Source organism: Pistacia vera, unplaced genomic scaffold (genome assembly GCF_008641045.1).
Source record: "Pistacia vera cultivar Batoury unplaced genomic scaffold, PisVer_v2 Contig1389, whole genome shotgun sequence".
Taxonomy (NCBI): domain Eukaryota; kingdom Viridiplantae; phylum Streptophyta; class Magnoliopsida; order Sapindales; family Anacardiaceae; genus Pistacia; species Pistacia vera.
In genome coordinates, this window is record NW_022195454.1 from 153,767 (window position 1) to 175,540 (window position 21,774).

At 34.3% G+C, this 21,774-nt stretch overlaps 3 protein-coding genes across 6 annotated transcripts; all 3 read left to right on the plus strand.

Annotated features, from left to right (window-relative positions):
• Positions 1–500: 500 nt before the first annotated feature.
• Positions 501–3,654, plus strand: LOC116122901 (protein FAR1-RELATED SEQUENCE 5-like). Its single transcript, XM_031408703.1, has 3 exons — positions 501–797; positions 1,168–1,714; positions 3,169–3,654. Exons 2-3 carry the CDS (start codon positions 1,175–1,177, stop codon positions 3,370–3,372), a joined length of 744 nt encoding a protein of 247 aa, XP_031264563.1. The 5' UTR covers positions 501–797; positions 1,168–1,174; the 3' UTR covers positions 3,373–3,654.
• Positions 3,655–4,437: 783 nt separating this feature from the next.
• Positions 4,438–8,995, plus strand: LOC116122903 (protein FAR1-RELATED SEQUENCE 5-like). Of its 4 annotated transcripts, XM_031408706.1 has the most exons (4): positions 5,301–5,401; positions 6,711–6,785; positions 6,864–7,424; positions 8,516–8,995. In XM_031408706.1, the coding sequence occupies exons 3-4, from the start codon at positions 6,873–6,875 to the stop codon at positions 8,726–8,728; spliced, it is 765 nt and encodes a 254-aa protein (XP_031264566.1). In that variant the 5' UTR covers positions 5,301–5,401; positions 6,711–6,785; positions 6,864–6,872; the 3' UTR covers positions 8,729–8,995. The 4 variants fall into 4 exon arrangements, with proteins under 4 accessions (XP_031264568.1, XP_031264565.1, XP_031264566.1 ...); XM_031408708.1 differs by lacking the exons at positions 5,301–5,401; positions 6,711–6,785 and adding an exon at positions 4,438–4,568; XM_031408705.1 differs by lacking the exon at positions 6,711–6,785 and having other exon boundaries at positions 5,268–5,401.
• A 3,134-nt stretch (positions 8,996–12,129) lies between these two features.
• Positions 12,130–14,336, plus strand: LOC116122902 (protein FAR1-RELATED SEQUENCE 7-like). Its single transcript, XM_031408704.1, has 2 exons — positions 12,130–12,397; positions 14,017–14,336. The coding sequence occupies exons 1-2, from the start codon at positions 12,149–12,151 to the stop codon at positions 14,200–14,202; spliced, it is 435 nt and encodes a 144-aa protein (XP_031264564.1). The 5' UTR covers positions 12,130–12,148; the 3' UTR covers positions 14,203–14,336.
• The last annotated feature ends 7,438 nt before the right edge of the window (positions 14,337–21,774 follow it).

Below are 21,774 nucleotides of genomic sequence, written 5' to 3' on the forward strand. Positions count from 1 at the left end.
CTTCTTATTCTTCTTCACCGTTCTTTGTAGTATGTGGGATGATTGAAAAATTGTAACTCAACTTCTCCAAGAAAGTATATAGAAATGAGATTTTAATAATTTTTTTTATACTTGCTTAAAATTATTTTATATTTAATATAGTTGAAGACGTGCATAATATGGTTAAATTTTTATTTTTTTTTATATAATTGAGATAGTTTTATAGTGGATATGGTATTTGTGGAATAAAATTTTAAAACCAACCAAAACACCCCGATATAAGGTGTTTTATTAACCCTTCAAAAATACACTTTATTGATTCTAAGGGGTTTTTGAGTTAGTCAAAAGACTCAAAACCAATGCATGAAAAATCTTATAAGTAATAGTTTTAAAACACATCCAAATCAGTCTAATTAAAAACCTAAAAAATATTATTTACTAATGCCTAACGGGGAAATTGTAATTAACGCTTTATTAAATAACTCACAGTAAAACATTTTGAAAACATTTTACAAAAACGAAGAAAGCAAAAACAGAGCGAATGCTCTGACACTTACACTCCCTCTTCTTCTTCGTCCGTTTCCATAGCTGGAAGCTGAAACTGAAAATGGCGCAAAACGATGCAAAACATAATAACAAAATCTCCTCAAATTCTTATTGATTGGATGCTAAACAAGAGGCCCCTTGAATTTACAAATTCCAATGCTATCTGGGTTCAAATTTTCATTCTTGAGCTAGGGTTTTGGGCGCTTAAAAAGTTCTGTTTCTTGATCACTTCCTCCTAAATGCTTCACATTTTGCCTAGAATTTGAGCTCTGGTATGAACTTACTCATGATCTGATCTGTTCTTTTTGTTGTTTGTATGTTTTTGCTTGGTGGGTTTCTCCTTTTTGTGGGAATTTATCATTGAATTGATGAATTGAGCTTAGTTAAGTGAGCGTTGATTGATTAGAGAGGAACCCACATAAGGCTTTAAGCTTAATTAGCTAAAAAAGGAAACTTTAAGTGTTCACATTTTAACCCAATTATGTGTAATCAAATTGCTTCAAATTGATGTGAATTGCATGAAGAAGAAATGTTGTGTGGTATGCTGACAGTATATTTGTATCATTTTCTATAGGTTTGTTGCTCTGTTTTGTGATTATATTTAGGACTTTGTGTTTTTCAATTTTTTGATTATTGTGATAGGTTTGTAATGGCAAGCACCTCTGGCCAAGAATTTAGTTCAAACAGAAGTTATAGGCGATGGTTAGCAGAAACTTTTGATGGCCACGAAACTGGAGATGATGAGCTTTCGGGAAATTTGGATGGGAATGATTGTTTTATTCAGTCATCTGATCCCAGTTTTCCGTTGATGTCAGAACCTACAGAACCATTTATTGGAATGGAGTTTGAATCGGCAGAGGAGGCTAGGGAGTTCTACGAGATGTATGGACGGCGTATGGGGTTTACAATCCGGAATAACCGTACACGTCGGTCTCTTAAAGATAACTCAATAATTGGTCGAGAGTATGTTTGCTCTAAAGAGGGTTTTCGTGTGGAAAAATATTCAAATAGAGAGAGTAGAGTTTTCCCATCACGGCCTGCCACTAGAGAGGGATGCAATGCCATGCTGAGGATAGCTGTAAAGGATGGTGGAAAGTGGGTTATCTATGGTTTTGTGAAAGAACATAATCATGAGCTGAATCCAGGCAAAATACCACCTAGACGATCACACAGAATTGCATTCTCTGAGGTATGGTAGAGGATTCTGGTTTTTACCATATGATGCTTTGCATGTGTATTGTTTCTTTAGACTTGCATAATCGAAGAAAAGCTAAGGGTATGCTTATTCTAGTGGCGAGACCTGTAGAAACTATACTAGGATATAATGGAGCTGAAGAACAAAATTTGAATTGGGATTAAGTTTCTGACCTTCATCTGTAGTAAATATCTATCATTGCCATTTTAAAAATATAAGTGGGAAGGTTTTCTTTCAAAAATGGCAAAATAAGCAAAAGGTAAGCCTGAAAGTGGCTACTTCTTACGTGATCAGTGTGGAGTTGAGGTTGATAAGACTAATTTGCTACTCCTGGGGACCCTGCTTTCTTAACTCCTTCAGAAGGCAATGATTGCTTCTTCAACAGCATGTACACTGGTTCAAATGCATCCGACTCTGTCTCTACCTCCACTGCTGGATGTAAGAAGAGATTAGAGAGTAAAGGAAGAAAGGGTCACTGGCTGCCACTATCAAGAAGTACTGACATTCTCAGCTTTGGGTTTGAAATTAGATTAACTCATAGTTTTTTAGAAATTCTTGAAGTCAATCCAATCTAATATAGTTTATTTGTATGTTGGTAGGCTGACCTATTTAACCATTGACTGGCACTGGGTAAAATATCAGTAATGATGCCTGTATTTAGGGTTGTGCTAGTGAATGTGTTGAAGCGACCTTTAAGGAGAGGGTTTCAGTAATTGCTAGTAAAAAATTGCTAGGACATGATTTATCACAAGGTAAATTAGGAATTTTTGTGACCAAGAGTTTATGTGAGCCTATCTTGAGTTTACTTCGAAATATTTGAGGTTTGAAACAAAGATACTCTGCTTTATGAATTGTTGTTTGTATGTGGCTCAAAAATTAGTCTACATCCTTGCAAAGTCCATGATCGCAATGCCAACTTCACGAAGGCATTGTGTAGCTTGCTAGGAATATTGAGTGCATAGTAGGTTCATCCTGAAAAAGACCTTCTTATGTTTGTGTTCGCTTTATATTATTCTTTTTCATAGTACAAAGTATGATTAGAAATACATCTGAATCCAGTGATAATTAAATTGAAAAGTTATAGCTGGAACCAAAAAAACTCTTCTTTAGCAGTGTTGGGCTTGCACTCACTAGATACTATATATATGTTGCATAAAGTTACTGTGCACATCTGTGACTCATAGTTAATTTTTCATGTACATTTTCAATGATAGAAATTCCCTGACCTACCATTTTTCATTCCTAAAAAACATTTTTGGATGACCAGAATCATTCTCTGCGCATGCCTTTTCGCCCAGACTCATTGTTTTTTATTGAAAACTTGAGTTTTGTGCCCGAACTTCTTCCATGTACCCTCATTTTACTATATGCAGTAAGGCTTATATTTTTGTAGTTTGACGATTCTTATAACAGTTTACAATCACTTATGTTCTCAATTTTGTATGCAGGACGAGAAGGATCTTAAAATCCGAGAACTATCAACAGAGCTGCATCGTGAGAAAAAGAAATCCGCAGCTTATCAAGAACAATTATGTCTGGTTTTAAGATACATTGAGGAACACACTCAGCGGCTAGCTTTGAAGGTTAATGTAGTGACTAACAATATGAGAGAACTTGAATCTGAAGAGCAGGAAAGTTCATACTCTGACTAGAGTTAGCATCATTTGTCATCGAGTCATACTATGATATTGGTACAGTTTCACACCAATGAGTTTACACCATTGGTTTTCTCAATAACAACTTATCGTCATCCAATGTTTCAAATATACGCAATAATCGTACTATCCAGTATCATAGAATTATCCTTACCAGTATAAAATGTCAGTTGCTTTGTATATTGAACAAAACTCATCTTGCAACAGTGTTTTTAGTGCACAAATGCTTGTGATATTAGCATTTTGGATAAGAAAAAAGTCTTTTGTATTCAACAAGTAATGGTTTTTAGGAAATGCTGAAAACATGTTAAAGTTGTTTTGAAGCTAACACTTCTAGAAAAATAATAAAAAATGTATAATTCCTATTTAGTTTTTCAAATAAAGCATCAAAATCAGTATGTTATGTGTTTTAGATTTAGATAATGTCTAAAACGTTTTCTGGATAGCATTAAAAGTGAATAAAGTCTTCGATAGGATGACTGGGTGAGTGCCCTCCTGGCTTGTTAATGTAACCTGTATGCCATCTGTGTTGCAGTCCGACTGAAGTTTTTTTTTTTTTTTTTCTTTTTTTTTTTTTTTGGTACTTGGGTTTCGGGTCAGTTGTATACACTTCAACTAGTTCTTCAGGGTCTTAAAGTTAATATTTAAATAAATCTCTAATAGTTATCTCTTATTATTAGTCATGGGGATTCGAACTCCTTGAGTTCTATTTTTAAACTACTATATTAAAATACTTAAATAATCTTATATTTATATTAAAAATACAAATACAAATTACAATTATTTTTGGTGGAATGTTTGAAAAAAAAAAAACACATTTTAAGTATTAAAAATTAAAAAAAAAAAAATAGAAAAACATGCCGAAACAAGACTTACCGTATCTAGCTACAATTTTCGTTCAATGTACAAAGACACCAATTCTTTGAAATAATTTTCATCTGCAGGGTTGTTTTTGCTAGATTTTAAAATTAAGCGGACTTGTACGGAGGCATTCAAAAGGGGTTAAATGTAATTACTCTCTGGATTGATACACTTTAGTCTTTGCAAAAACAGCATCAAACCCATCAAACATCCTCGGCCGTTGGATCCTACCAACGAAAACAAAATAGGAAATACCATTCAAAATCAAATCAAACAAACTTTGCCGAGATCGATCATCGCCTAGGGTTTCTTCCCGCTCCGTCTTTTGTACGGTAAGCTAATCAAATCTCCTCCCTGTCACGTTAAACAGCCGGTAACGTTACGGTGCCGGTAATTATTAAAAATTGTGATAAATTTCTTAGATTACTCTTAATAAAACTGTACGCGATTGATTCTTAACTTAATGATTAGAGTCTTCGTAAACTTATGGTGCTGTGGATTGGCTACCTTACTGATCCGGTAACGCGTTATCGAGTAAGTTTTAGTTCTTGGATGATTGTTGATGAGCTTAAACTGGCCCGGTAACTGAGCTGGTAGCCAAGTATGGCTCAGTCAATGTGGATTTTTTTTGGGGAAAAATTGATTTGTATTGCGTGTTAAACATGTAAGTTAGAAGAGCTATTTGTTGATTCTTGATTAATGAAGTTTGCGGTAGAAATGAGAAAGATGGATTAGGCATTGGCCTTTAAGCTAGGGATTGTAGAAAAGCATTTGATAGAGTTGGAATATTAGAAAAATGTTGTGGNAAAAAAAAAAAAATAGAAAAACATGCCGAAACAAGACTTACGGAATCTAGCTACAATTTTCGTTCAATGTACAAAGATACCAATTCTTTGACATAATTTTCATCTGCAGGGTTGTTTTTGCTAGATTTTAAAATTAAGTGGACTTGTTGGTCAAGCTTTTAAAAGGGGTTAAATGTAATTACTCTCTCGATCGATACCCTTTAGTCTTTGCAAAAACAGCATCAAACCCATCAAACATCCTCGTCCGTTGGATCCTCCCAAGGAAAACAAAATAGGAAATACCATTCAAAATCAAATCAAACAAACTTTGCCGAGATCGATCATCGCCTAGGGTTTCTTCCCGCTCCGTCTTTTGTACGGTAAGCTAATCAAATCTCCTCCCTGTCACGTTAAACAGCCGGTAACGTTACGGTGCCGGTAATTATTAAAAATTGTGATAAATTTCTTAGATTACTCTTAATAAAACTGTACGCGATTGATTCTTAACTTAATGATTAGAGTCTTCGTAAACTTATGGTGCTGTGGATTGGCTACCTTACTGATCCGGTAACGCGTTATCGAGTAAGTTTTAGTTCTTGGATGATTGTTGATGAGCTTAAACTGGCCCGGTAACTGAGCTGGTAGCCAAGTATGGCTCAGTCAATGTGGATTTTTTTTGGGAAAAATTGATTTGTATTGCGTGTTAAACATGTAAGTTAGAAGAGCTATTTGTTGATTCTTGATTAATGAAGTTTGTTGTAGAAATGAGAAAGATGGATTAGGCATTGGCTTTTAAGCTAGGGATTGTAGAAAAGCATTTGATAGAGTTGGAATATTAGAAAAATGTTGTGGAAATTGATTGACAGTGATGGTGCCATTCATTTTTTTGTGAAAGAGTTGTTGGTCGCATTTTGATTTAGGTCAATGTCTTTCAGTTCATTTTGTTTTAACTTCTTCGTGAAGAGTCCGCAGTTTGGGATGTAACTTCATTGATTGGCAGTCAACTTTCTGGATTGGAAATTAGTGGTTTTTCTTTAGGTTTTTTAACCCCTCCCCACTCTGGTGTGAGCAAGGTTCAATTCCAAAACCTCTTGTACAACCCGAGAGAGTCAACTAATTGAACTAGCTAGTGCCCACATCATTGATATTTTATAAGCGTGGTTTTGATTGCTCTAAACAAGTACTCGCATATGGAACTTTTATGAGAAACCATAACAAAGTTAATGAAATTGTTGAAGATGAAAAACGGTTTACCTTTCTTCTTACTTGGATGTGTTGTTATCCATTTATGATCGTGTCATGTGAAAATAGTAAAAGAACACCTTAGATTGGTGGTGCTTGAAAACTTGCCCTTATTGCCATTTTACTGTCTCACCTTTATAGGAGCTGCTATCATATTAGTGTTATCAGAGTCTTTTCCTTGTGTCTATTTTCTAAACCTTGGTCTAAGTTTCCTGAATTGTGTAATTCGCATCAATTGAAAATTTGAAGAATGTTCCTCGTTTTATTTGTTTATTTTAATCATTGATCTGTTATTTTTGTTCAATAAACATACAATTTCTTCCTTGGTGTCGTTTTCTTCAAGGCATAATGGTACTGTAGAATTTGTAATGAAAACATCAATTAAGTACTGCCCCTGTCTAACCTCCAGCCTCATGCCTTAATTTCCTTGCTATGCCAAAATTGCAGGTACATAGTGGACCATAGATAATGAAGCAATAATAAATGCAGCTTTACAAAATTACTGATATTATTTTTACCTAGGTTGGATTCCCCCTCCCCTTCCTAATTTTTTGGGTGTCACAATGATGATTCATGGAGAATGACTTGTAATTTGTGCAGTACGAGCATATGGATAACCAATCTAGTCTTGGATTTGATTCAGATGAGAGTGACCTTGATGTGCAAGCTGAAAGCTATGACGATGGAACAATAGAAGATGATTTTTCAAAGAATTTTGATTTTTTTGTGGCTGAAGATAAGAAGATAACAGAACAGTCTGATGAACCTCTCTCTGTAATTAGAGAAACATTAGAGCCCTATATAGGCATGGAATTCAACTCAAGGGATGAAGCTAAAGAATTTTACACTGCCTATGGCAGGCGCACTGGTTTTACCATACGTATACACCACAATCGTCGATCACGAGTAAACAATCAAGTTATTGGTCAAGATTTTGTTTGCTCAAGAGAGGGTTTTCGTGCAAAAAAGTATGTGTACAGAAAAGACAGAGTTCTCCCCCCACCACCTATCACCCGAGAGGGCTGTCAAGCAATGGTAAGGGTAGCTTTAAGAGACGGAGTAAAATGGGTTATAACCAAATTTGTTGAAGAGCACAATCATAAACTAATGAGTCCTAGTAAAGTTCCATGGCGTGGATCTGGGAAACTCTTCGTTAGTGAGGTATGTTTGTGAATGATTTTAATGATTATTATATTTGACCAAATTCTTTCGACATTATTGCAGTTGATGAGATAATCCATGTTTTTGAATGTGGAAGAACTGTGATCTTATTGAAGTCATTGGAATTGCAAAGTTTGTTGACGCTGTAACTAAAACCGTAATGTTTTGTACATGTATAGAGAATCCAATTCTAAAAGATGCAAATTGTTTCAGTGTGCTTTTAAAGTTGATCTGGTGATAGTGCTTTGTTATTAAAATCCAGCGTAAATCTATTGGTGCAAGGGTTTAGGTTAGTTCTTATATAAACTTGCCGAAATCCTTACTGGTGTAACATTTAAACCCACAGTGCCCATGATATCTTAGCTTCTATGTCACTACCTTTGTAAGAGGCTAGAAAGCCAACTATGGAGATTTATTGTTTCAACTATTCTTTGGGTGATTTAGCTGGAAAGCAATAATAATAATTTTTGTTTTGGTGAGAGAAGAGAATAAAACATCATGGAGTTGTGGGATAAAACTTGCCTTTTCTATTGACATTGGGCTTCAATTGCTAAGGCACTTTAGGAATCTTCTTTTTCTTTTTTCACCTGACTCTGGAAGGGACTATTGTGTTGATACAATTTTCATAGTTTCTTATCAAAAGAAAAGAACATAATGAGGAGGGGCTATTGGGTTGATTTATATAATTTGTTGTTCATTTTATCTTGGGGCAAGGTTAGCATACTACAGTTTATATAGAATGGTTTCTCAGCCCTTAGTTTTTCTATACTTTGTGGACACTTCCTCTAAAGCTGTATCTCCTCTTTTTTTAATTTTATACAATGCTTATAGTTTTTTCTAAGTATTTATGCAATTGTCATGGAGCACAAAGTAATTAATAGTTTTCAGTGAGGTGATTTACTTGCACCACAATTTATATTCCTGGGAGTTGACGTTGTGGTTATATGAACATCATAGCATTTTCTTGATTCATTGACATTGCTTGATTGGTTTCTGAACTTTTACATATTTCATTTTTATCATTCTTTTAATGATTACAGTGAATTGTTGTAATGATCCAAGGATTCACCCCAAATCTAAAATTTCTGTAGGATGAGAAGGATAAGAGAATCCGTGAACTATCACTTGAGTTATACAACGAGAGGCAGAAATGTAAACGACGATGTGCTGCATACGAAGAGCAATTAAATACGATTCTGAAAGATTTAGAGAATCACACAGAACACATATCAAATAAAGTTGCTGATATAGTGCAGAGCATCAGAGAAATTGAGGAACTGTCTGAGGACTCAGACAGCGAATAGAGTTGGCTCATCTTGTACCATATCTTCAATCTCTTGTGTTCCTTGTTTCCCAAAGACTGATCGAGTATAATCTCACTTATTATTCAGTAACCATTTATGTTGGATAAAATTTAAGGTTCCCAGAGGGGATCATGTTTCCTTGGAAGATCAATGGCTATAGTTCAAACAAGGCTCTGCATGGCTTAGATGGTTGTTGAATTGCAGATTTTTACTTGTAAATTATTATTCTCATTAAATCCATTTTTTTAAATTAAAATCTTTGTAATTGCTGATAATATCATTTTAAAATTAATTTTGTGTAAAAATGTAGATGTGGCAAACCTTTTCTCAAAGGGTTTTCAGTTCTGCCATTGCCTAAAGTTTTGATGAAGAAGCTTAGAGGAGAGAATATTTGAGAGTTCAGACCCTCAATGTAAATATAAATAGAAGGGCAAAATCACAGTCGAACCTAGAATGTTTCTGGACATAACCATAAGCACCTCCTGATATGGAAAATTAACTCTTAACCCCAGATTTCCAATTTTTGATATGCGAATTATTGACCCTATTCGTCTTTACGGAAATCCTAATAATTTTTTTTTTCTTTCATTCTCCATTTTATACCTTCAATTTTATGATGTTACTCACATCCTAAACATAAAAACAATCAAATGATAACACATGTTAAGTGGCCATACTAATTGTTTTCAGACCATATCATGACTTCAGATTATTTAAAAACCCCCTTAATAAGGGTACGTGATGTATTACAAACCATAAGATTATTGTCAATGTATTCTAAGTGATCATTTATTTTCATTCACAATCCTTAGATATCTAATACGCTCTAAAAATAGTAAGTTGGAATAAAATTAGATGATCACTTAGGTCACAATAAATATCTCTACAATTAAATTGATAATTACAATTTCATCCCTGAGGTTTAACTTAAGTAATTTGGGTCTAATAGAATTTTTTAGACATTTTAGTAACTTAGTTCCTATCGGTTGATAAACTTCTATTAAATGGTGTAAGGGTACTTTCTCTTACTGATAGACTGATGCTGGGGACTAAACTGTTACTAAAAAAACTTCTATGGGGTCCAATATTTAAGCCAAACCTCAGGGCCACCATGTAATTTTTCCAATTACAATTAATTTAACGATATTTGCTCGAGAGCTCCCGCAAACGGCCTGGCCGATTTCACACCAGCGTGCATCAATGTTGTTGGTCCACGCGTACACAGTATCCGTACGGTCTGGGCCATTCATTTCACCTCGAGATCTGCCATATGTCTTTTCTTACCAACCAAAGCTGAAAGCCACTTGACTCAAACTCAACTGCTTCAATACGAGAAGGAGCTCAAAGCTGAGATCACTCGCAATTCAAAACACAAGTAAAGTTCCTCTTTTTATTTATTTTTTTCTTTTTCGGAATTTACTATCCATTTCTCGTTTTAGAATCTAAGGAGAGACTGTATTGAGTGATTAATGAAACGGTTTTTTTTTTTTTTTTTGTAAAGAAATTTGAATTATTTTTTATGGACTAGAAATAATGCTCATTTTGTTGTTTCTTCCGGTAACGCTACCGGAATGCTCAAGTTAAGTTACCGGTCTGATACTGTTATCTTTTTCCGTGCTGGTATATATCTCCGTAGGAGAGTCTGGAACAATTTGAATGTAATTTAGAATTTAATCCAATGGCAATGACAATGACAATGATAATTACTGACAGTAGTAACTTAATCAGCACTGTTAATGGTAAATACCTTGGTAATGAAGTCTTGCATTGATTACAGTAATTCGGATTTTAATTCAATGATAATCATTGGCCAGTAATGTAATCGATCCAGTAACATTATTCGGTTACATTATCAACCATTCTATAATATGTTGGTATTGGAGTCATGACCAGATTATATTTTAATCTAATGATACTTATGAGCTTGTAATCTAGAGGTGTCTCGTACTATGGGAATGGTTAGGTAATGGTAAGATTGGCTTTGATTGAAGTGCATAATGTTTATTTAAGTGAATTCAATGCTCGGTACTGTTCCAGTTGCATTTCCCAATTTGAACTAGTTGGAAATGTTTATAATTGTGTAACATTCACCTTCAAGTATGAGTTGCATTATATATAATGCCAACATTTTAATATAGAAAGGTGTATATCTATGAGTCTTGCGTAAAGGCATTATGTTATATTTAACACTATTGGTTTGGTAATGAAGTGAAATTTCAATATTGGCTATTCACTGATTGTTCAACTATGTTGGTCTGACTATCATTTTTTGTTTTGTATCTCTGCTTGGTGGCTGAAAATTTTTAGCAAAATATTAGATAGAAAATTTTGGGTGTTTGTGCTCTCTTGAAAATGAGAAATTTAGTTCAATTTATACTACAACTTGCATAGGCTCATTCAGTTATTTTCATACTGAGAAATTTATAGGGTAGTGTTCGGTATTAAGCTTACCAATGAATTTTTCATTAGTTCATGTACGGAAGTAGGGTGCCATGGATTGTTTTGTTTGCAAAAAAAGCATATCAGGTGATTTTATAAATAGTCTTTAAATATGGAATTTACAAGAATGGCAAACTTTCATGTTTGTAAGGGATGTTGGCAATCCAATAGGAAGACAATTTAATGAATCTCACCGGAAAGACATGATATTCTCTCCATAACTGACCTTTTTGAATGAAAAAATTGTCAGAATAAAAAAGGAACCAAAGTGGGAAAAATTCTTTTAATTATTGTAACTGAGCCTCAGGGCTACAATTACTATGGCAATTAGAATTGATGATTTGAAAAGTCTTGTCATGCTTGGTGGATTTGAGACTTGAATATAAGGAAGAAAGAAGGAAACTTTTTTCTCTTCTTTTTTCTTTCCATAGTTTTGCTCATTTCTTAACTATTTGGGTGCTTTGTCTTGCATTTAGTCTGCAAATATTGAAAGTGCATTGGAGAACAATGTCATCTTAGGAGTGTGTTTTTTTATAGTGTTTATTTTATCTCATCTTTGTTTTCTAAAACTTATGAGGAATGCCTTCCAGATGTGACTGCAAAATATAAAATTAGGGAAAGTCGAAATATTTAACAGATAGAATTCCATATTGTAGGCGCAGAATGGCTGGCTCCACTGGACATGATTATGTAGACAGTGATGGTGGCTCAGATAATGAATCTTTCGAAAATTTTGATGAGCACGAGACATCGGAAGATGGCCTGTTGCAGTGTTATGATTCACAGAGTGTTGTTCATGATGACTTGAATTTGATGATACCATCAGTTGAAGGCTTAACAGCAGAAAGCTCCGAGAGCTTAGAACCTTATACAGGAATGACTTTTCCATCATTAGACGATGCAAGGGATTTCTATTATGAATATGCCAAGCATACAGGTTTCACCATTCGAACAAATAGAATCCGACACTCATTAAAGAACATGGCTATTATTGGCCGGGACTTTGTTTGTTCTAGAGAAGGTTTTCGTGCTGCAAAGCATACACTTAGGAAAGACAGAATTCTTCCTCCACGACCAGTTACGAGAGAAGGGTGTAAAGCGATGATAAGGTTGGCAGCTAGAGATGGAGGTAAATGGGTCGTTACTAAGTTTGTTCGAGAGCACAACCACAAACTAATGACTCATTCTAAATTTCCTGGGGAACTGCCAATTGTAAATATACTTAGTGAGGTATGTCTCAGGTGCTTGGAAAAAATGGTGGTAATTGATCAATTTAGCATCAGTAGTTATATTATTATTCAGGCTTAAGAGCTTTTCTATTTTAGTTCTTAACAAATTTGTTGAGGTGTTCAATCTGTCATTGGATTTTGGTGATATCCCTCAATTTCTTTTACCCTTGTCCCTGCAGCAAATTTGAATTTGAGTGCATTCTTATGTAAGTCTTTGTGCTTGTTTGTCTTGTTGCATTCATGATTAAATTGATCAAGCTTATGACTAAAACTTTCATTATATTATTTACACTAAAATGTAGAATAGAGAGAAAAATTGAAAATTAATCATAAATAGGATCAGAGAGAAAATACTAAACAGACTTGTGAATATTCTGTCAGCGGTTTCATAGAGTTTTGCTTGCTTCCTTGAAGGGGGAAAAAACATTACCATATCTTTTCTGTTTGGCTAGAAAGGATTTTATTCCTAGCTATGTATCACTAACTTTCCAAGACCTGCTTCTGGCATCAACATTCCGCTTCTATCACAAGTTTTGCCATAATTTGTATACCATAAGTGCTACAGCTGTCACCACCAACCATTTTGTTCTGTGTTGCAATCCGTTAGATAAATCATTAGTTCCTCTTGTACCACTATGGCTCCTCTTAAATAAATGTCAGCAGAATGGTGTTGTAGTTTTGATGAAGCAGAACGAGATTTATTGGAAACCAGCTACTACAAGTGCTGCATCGCACTTTCTGCTGCAAGCATCAACCAGGATGCTGTTTTGCCAAATCCTCTGTTACTATTTACTGCACAAAATAATCCATCACTAGTTGAAGTCTCTGCCACAATTTCTTAATTTTTTTCCTTTCCTTGGACTGAGTGAGATAAGCGACTAAAGTCCGAAAAATCCATGACTTCACTGCTTTATTGGTGGGGTTTCTTTAGAAGTTTTACTCTGTTGATGATTTTAGGAGGACAAGTATGGAATGGTGGGTTATTTAGGAATTTTTATAGTAGCCTATTCACCCTGTTGTCTGTGGTATACTGTTAAGGTGGAAGGCTTCTACCATGTGTTATTGTAGTTACTCTCTTATGTACGTCAGCCTTGCTAACTTTGCGTTGTCTTTCCAGTTGTACTGTCCACCTCTTCTAATGAATTTACACTGTCATAAGTGGGGCTCCGACCTTTCTTTTGTTTTAAAAATAAACAATAACTTTTTCTGATGTACACTTGACTTCATTTTAGCAAGGTTTCTATTTCATTCTCCAGAACCATTAATATTTTTAAATAATTGTCTAGGTAGCAAAAATACACATCTCTATCATCTTTTAGACAGGGTATTTCATGTTCTCATATAGAGTTTCCATGTTAAGGTTGAATATTCATTGTAAAATTGCAAATGCTTTTGCTTTCTTTTATTTATATGTTGAACAAGATTCAAATTGAAGCTGCATGGATTATGGTTGTTACAATTGGTGCTTTCTGTGGAAACTATTGCCCTAGGTGAGATGTAGTTATGAAGCCAATTCATTCATGTCTTGAATGCTTTTGTTGGCGCAAATTTTTTATTAACAGTTTTCTGTACTCTTATTGATCTTGCATTAATAAATGGGTATTAAAATGAAACGTGCAGGAAGAGAAAGACAAAAAAATCCAGGATCTATACAACGAACTTCAGCATGAAAGAGAGCGGTCTGCGGCAGTCCAACAACAGATACGCGTGGTTCTCAAAGAGCTTGAAGAACATGCTGAGTTTATGTCTATAAGAGTTGAAGACATTGTCAACAACTTGAAAGAAATTGAACTTGGCGATCTTTAGCGTCTCAGCCAGAGAAAAAAACAGTGCAATTTTTATATGGGATAGGTAATTCAATCCTAATTTCCTGACTGCATCAAATTAGAGCATCAAGTTCACCATGTTTATCATCTGTCATTGACACAACAAATACTTATAAGAGAACACCACCAAAAAAGAAAAAAAAAAAAGGTTTGTTGGTGTTTCTTCAGGTGTTTCCCAGCAGAGTTCGGTTCATGTCCCAACTGATGAGCATGATATTATTGTAACAATTTTACTTCCTGAAATTGTAAGGGAGAGTTTATTTTCAATCTGATTGTTCAACTGGGACACTGTCTAGGTGGGCAGTCGGGCATGCTTTGAAAGTTATCTTTGCACTCCAATTGATTGGAGTTGAGTTTTTAGATTCACCTGTGCAGCTGTTTCTGTAAGCTCATAATAAAATTAATTTTGTTCCTTTAGGTAACCATATGAGCCTTTTCCTTTTTGGCAGTATATTGACTCATGCAGGGATTCTGCATTGATGTTCAGAAGAATTAAGCGGTCCACAAAGGGAAAGGCCCCATCTGAGGATATATTTTGCTGCTCCGGTTGATCTTCAAAGGTACCTGCAAAATGTTAGTTAGTTTTTCTAAGGAAGAATGACAATTACATCGCCCGAAACTCGAAAGACTAACACTTTGCATCCCAGAACTACGGAAACTACCAAGAACATCCTCTGCCGTTAGTCTTTTCCATTAAAATGGATGGGAGACCAAGTTTGACCAATGCAATTACAAATTTATCCATATTTTACTAATAACTTCACTATGTTACCCCTACAAAATTTTCATTGATTAAAATATAAAAAATAATACAGTTATCGAAGAATGTGCATCAAATGACGTAGTATCATCCCGTCGATTAATTATGAATTTCTTTTTTTAAGAAAACAGGATGGTGTTACGTCATTCGGTGCATGAATTCGGTGCGCATTCTTCGGTAACTGTAGCATTGTCATTAAAATATTATCCAAAAGACTTAAACCCTTAATCTGAAATATAAAATTGACGTAATAAAATTTAAAAAAAAAAAAGTGATCAGAAGCTACAATCTCAAGATCGTAGCTAAATTATTTTTTTTTTTCAGATTTTTTTTTCTTATCTGTTAAATTTTAAATTTAAAAATATAATATTATTTTTAATAAAATATTTTTCTTGGAATTTTAAATATATTAAATTTTTGTAAGAACTTTAAGTATATTAAATTTAATATTTTTCAAAATTATTAAATATAAAATTCAATATATCCAATATTAGTTTAAATATATTAAAATTAATATTGAATATAAAATAATTTGAAAGAAGTTGTCAATATATGCATTAAATTTGATACCCCTTATTCCTATTTCAAAAATGCTATGTACACCGAAAGTTGGTATCGAAATTTTGCACCGATATATGTGACACCTTACTCGAACGTCGCCATATAGGACACGATACAAGACTTCTGTGAATGAACAACCGTCTATATTTTCTGGATGGCCATTCATTCAGGAATGGACGTGGGTCCAGAAAAAATATTTAAAAATAAATTAAAAATCAATGGACTCCCGTCCAAATACTAGGGACGGGCATCCTTTTAGTAAGGACGGCCATCCAAATTATATGGACGACAGTCCAAATAAGCACAATATGGACGCCAATCCATCTAGTGTGGACGATCGTCCCTTTTATAGGGACGACTGTCCGCATGAGATGGACTGACATCCATACTTTGTTAAAAATAATAGCACATTATTTTAAAATAAAAATGCACACAATATGGATGTTAGTCCATCAAGTGTGGACGGCCGTCCCTTGTATATAGACAGTCGTTCGCATGAGATGGACTAGCGTCCATACTAACTTAAAAATAATAAAAACATAAATTTAAAATAAAAATTCGCTGGTTTAGGGATTGTTGGGTTCCAAAACTAATTCAAAAAACGTAAAACAGCAGAAACATTGCATCTGCACAGTTGAAGCCACATTATCTGCCGCTGTTATTCACTTCTTCGTCTTCATCATCTGGACTCCGGCTAGACTACACAGTTAAACCACCTGTGAGTATTTTTTGTTTTGTACTTCATTTCTCTATTGCTTATCGTTCATTGAAGAAAGTTCAAAACTCTAATAATTGGCTGGGTTATTATTTGGTTGGGTTTTGCTTGGTAGAAGCCCTAATAGTTTGCATCAAAACTCTCCGAAGGATATATGTTAATTGATTCTGCAATAATGCTATCTGTATTGATGAATGAGGCATATTTAATTGGTTGTGCAATAATGTTAATTGGTTGTACAATAATGCTATTTGTATTGATGTGAACTTGGTTATTGGTTGTGTAAAAATGTGAATTTGCATCCCAAAAATTTTGTTGTGTTATCTGCATTTTTGTTGCCTATTGCTTGCTGGTTAGAGTGTGAAATTGGCAGGGAGTTCCATCAGTAAGAAGGGGTATAAGGGGCCTAAGGATAAAAGATTGCAGGAGGTGTGAGTGGCATCTAAGCATGTGTTAGTGGAGGTTGGTTAGGTGATATTGTCTTGTGAAGAGTAAGTGTGCTAGGGGAGGAAATAATTCAGTTAGTGGAATTAGCATAGTAAGTGTGCTACATGACAATTTGATTGTTGGCAATGCATTGGTCTGTGAAGTTCGGTATGATAGTTGAGGCAAATCGGGTATTAAGAACCCATCACCCAAGTGCGTCGAGATCAGCTTTCCAATGCTTCAATCTGATCTGGGTTGTGTCGTGTTCGGCTTTTGAAGCTTACAGTTGCATATGGAAAAGACAGGGAAATAAAAGAGAGGACTTAGATTTGCTTCACTGTCAATGTCTCTTAGCTATATGTCCATGTCAAAAACAACGAAACCAAAAACCATTAAAAAAGAAAAAACAAAAACAAAAGATAATGTTACAGAAACGAAAAGAAATGGAAAATTGGTCACTGGATTTAGAGAGACAGAGAACTAAAATCACATGGGCAAGTGAAGAAGAAATAGATGGATGAGACTAAATATCAAGAAAACCATAACCGATTATTATTAATATTATTAGTTAGAAAAAATATACACCTATGTGACTTTTACAAGTGCATTGGCTGCCTATTCAGATCCTGAGTTGGTTGTTCAAGGCAAGATTGTTCATGCTTTGGTAACTCGTATAGGCTTACATGACAATTTGATTGTTGGCAATGCATTCGTCAGCATGTTTGCTAAGTTCGGTATGATGGTTGAGGCAAATTGGGTATTCCAAATGATGACTCAGCACGACACTGTGAGTTGGAATGCACTCATTTGTGGTTATGCTGAAAATGAAGAACCAAATGCAGCAGTTGAAGCTTATAAATTAATGAAAGAAGAAAGGACACCTATGAACTACATTACATGATTTTTTATTAGTGTTTACTCACACTGTAGAATCTCACCCATTTTGTTGAACCTGTGGGAGTGACTTATCATTTTTTAGAACATTTTATAGTTCACATAATTCATAACTGCTCCAAGGTGATGATATTCTTATAAGTAATGCTACAATCTAGACATGAATGGCACTAAACATGATTTTTCATTATAGTTTTCTTTTTTTAATATCTGTAAAATTACTTATGGATATGTTTTTTCCAGGAAGTTGTTGGTTTTAGAAGAAAGCAAAAAATGGTAAGAGCAAAAAATACAACCATTCCTCATAGAGGCACATCGTCATCTAGAGTCCAATTTGGAGACGTGCAACATAAAAAGCAATATAAAGAGATGGCGAAAATAAATATTTGTCCTCAAAGAAGTTTGGATTTAGGATTTATAGCAAGTTTGGGTTTAGATGATGAGATTAATAGTTGGATCTGTAATTTGAAATGGGACCAGTTGGTGAGTATTAGATATGATGGATATAAGCATTTGATTTATGAGTTTTTTAGTAGTTTGGAAGTTGTGGAGACAGATACTGATGATTTTCCAATGTATACAATGTTTTTTTAGATTAAAGAATTAGAATTGTGTAGTGATGCCACAAGATTTAGCAATCTAGATAGGGTTTGATTTTGAAGGTTTAGATAAAGTATCCAAAACGTGAGATTCCAAACAAGCTTGGACGGATGTTTCTGGAATAGGGGTTTACCATCCACATAAGTGTAAATCTACAAAGTTAAAGAATCCTGCCACGAGAGTTTTTCACAGATTTTTTACTTTCACATTTAATGGCAGGAAATAAACAAATGGAAATATGACAGTTAAGAATTTATTGTTCATGAAGCAGCAATAAGAGGGAGGCAAATAAATTCAGCAAAGTTATTGATTAAAAAGTTGAGAGAGGTTTAAGCAGAAAAAAGAGAAATATATTAAGGGATGCTTGTTACGCTAATATGTGAGAAGTTGGGTATAGAGATCACCCCTTCTGATGAAGCCAATAAGACTAAATTTTCTGCAAATAATTTGTTAGGGATGTTACATTGTGTAAAATGGGTTTGATTAAAAATTATGTGGCAGGAGAATGGTTTCTGATTATGGATGAAATAGAGGAAGAGGCAACGGTTCAGGAAGGTGTCCCTCTTCCAGAAGGGAAAAATAAAAGACGAGTCTATGTGCACAAAAGAAGACGAACGAGTATTGAACCTGGATCTTCTCAGAATGTATAAGAAATGTCTTCTCATATGTTAGACGAAATTGTAAGCAGATTTGAGCGGATCGAAAGGTTTCAAAATGAGAGTTTTTCATGTATTGAAAGGAAAATGCAGGAACAACAAGATTAGTTGCAAAGTGATTTCAACTCGTTCGCATCAAAAATAGAAGAAACGATTGACATCCTTGGGGAACGCATGACAGAAATTTCCAGCATGATGAAGAAATTACTAACAGCCTCCTCCTCTTCCTCCAGTCAGCCTTCACCCCTTACACTATAATGAAGAACTTCTCAACAACCTCCATCTTCTCAACATCCTTGGGGAATGCACCATGAATATTAATTGTCATTATGTGTAGTTCAAATACTAAACTCTATGTACGCAAATTATATTTGCCTTTTGTTTATAAATATGTTAATTAATAAAGTTTGATTTCACAAGATGTTCTTAATTAGTTGAACTTCTCCAATATCATATGAATGTTAATTGTCAGTATGAATGTTATGTACGAAGATTATATTTGCCACAGTTTCATATCATTAATTATTGTTCAATGCATATCTCAATGCATATGTATATGTAATACTAGACATACCAAAAGACATATCAAAATTAAAATCTCAAATGAAATGTAGAATAACATATACTGAAATGTGATGATAATATATACTGAAAGCATTTAGAATAAGAATAAGTTACATTTACATTATTATTATGAATTCACAACCCTACAACAAACAACCTACTCTTACCCAACCAGTGATAAAAATAATAAAAACAAAACAACTGAATTAGCATACAACTCAACTGCATTTGTTAGAAATTAACCACAACGTGAATAATTTCTACCGAATACAATTTTATATGCTTCAACCGGTTACGATATCAAATCTCTCCCAACAAAACATGTTCATCATTTACATCCTCCTACCCAGTACAGAAATTACTTTTTCCTGTGAGATTCTGAACCGAACCAGTGGACAACTGTCAATGTTTAACAACCACAATTTAGCACACGTTATAGAAAACTTAAGGTTTTTACAATTATACAACTTACATAACACATACATAGGTAGCAACAACATCATTTGACAACACTTGAGTTCCCAGTACACTTTCAGCAATGTTGTCTCGCTCTGCCGATGATTCTTTACCTATAAAGTAGCATAACACATTAATAATCAAGTAAATATTACTATAAACTTCAAATAAGTAAATAATGTTTCAAAAACAAATATCATGTAAGAATGGGTGTATAACTCATACCAATTATTTGTTTTTGTAATTTTTTATTTTTAGCCCTACATACAATTTTGTCAACCTTCGATTGCTTTCTTTTGCATGGAGGATGACCTTTGTTGCGAATTGCCTGTGGATTAATAATTAGACTATTCCTCTCTTTGGGAGGACTGTCCCCATCTTTACTACCAAGCCCTCCCTCACTTTCCTTCTGCTCCAACTTTTTTCTCATGTCAATCATAAATTCCATCAACATATTACACTCTTCCTCATTGTTTGATGTCATATCGGCTACTGTCAGCATTATATTAGACAACTTCTCAAATCGTTGTCCTTCAAAGTTGGTGCTCCACCTATTATAGTTACCTTGATTTCGTATGGCATCTATTTATGTTTTTCCTCTAATGCCATAAAATGTACTTATCTGGAACGTGTGAAACCCTTTTATGAATCAACACAATAATGACATATCTGCATAAAATCTCTCTGAACTCAAACAAATGACAATTACAATGAATATCACTTGAAATTTCTTCAAAGTATACTAGAAAGGGAACAGGCCGATTACTATCTCCAAACTAAACATCTTCTAAAACTTGATACTCCTCATACAAATCGGACTTTTTCAAGAAAGATAATTCACAATAAATCTTCCCCACAATCTCTTCTTGAAACTCTTTAAATTTTGCAGTTGTGCATGCATTTTGAAATTGTTTCTCAATAGGCTAATTAGTTATGCATGAATCCAAGACTTGAAAGATCTAAAATCAGCCTCCCTTTCCTTTTCCACTTTATCTCGCAATGTATTATCATATTGTTCCACAAATTGTTTCAATATTATTTTGGAATTTACATATTCATCGAAAAATGCATGCATACTTTCACTACGTTGGGTAGTAGACATACCTACTCAAAAAGTATCTTTAAGAAATGCAGGCACCCAACGTACTCTTTCTTTGTACAATCCACATAACCATTCATTCTCGTGAAGGTTATACACATCAATGAATTTGTTCCACCGTTCTTCGAACTCTTCATAGGTCAACGAATCATACACAATATTTTGTAACATAAACTTTATAGTTTCATATTCCTTATACCCTCTTAACTTCTCAGTCAGTTTCTTCATTATATGCCACAAACACCACTTATGTCTTGTACTGGGGAAAACAATCTCAGTTGCATTTTGCATGGTCTTATCTTAATTAGTGATAATTCCATTAGGAGCAAAATCCATGCATTCAAGCTAAGAACGAAATAGCCATACAAATGTCTCAGTGTCCTCATGGGAAATTAACTCACAACCTAACAATGTCGAATGTCAATGATGATCAACCCCCACAAAAGCAGCAAATGGCATATCATACTTGTTCCTCAGTTACGTTGTGTCGAAGGTCACAATGTCATCGAATTCTTTATATACAGCCCTATATCTAGCATCAACCCATAGCACATTCTTTAATCGACTCTCTTCATCTACATCAATCATGTACCAGAAATTTGAATTCTCCTTTTGCCTTTTCATAAAATACCCGAGTATTGTCGAAGCATCTCCAACTCAAAGTCGTAGCCTTCTAACTTTTTCAATATAGTTCCTACAATCTTTTTTGTAAAAACGTCAAATTCTCGACACCTCGTGCCTCAACTGAACATGACTGGAAATTTTTACACGGTCTAATCCCAGCCTGATCATTAACTTCAAGCCTCATTTTCACAAAAGGT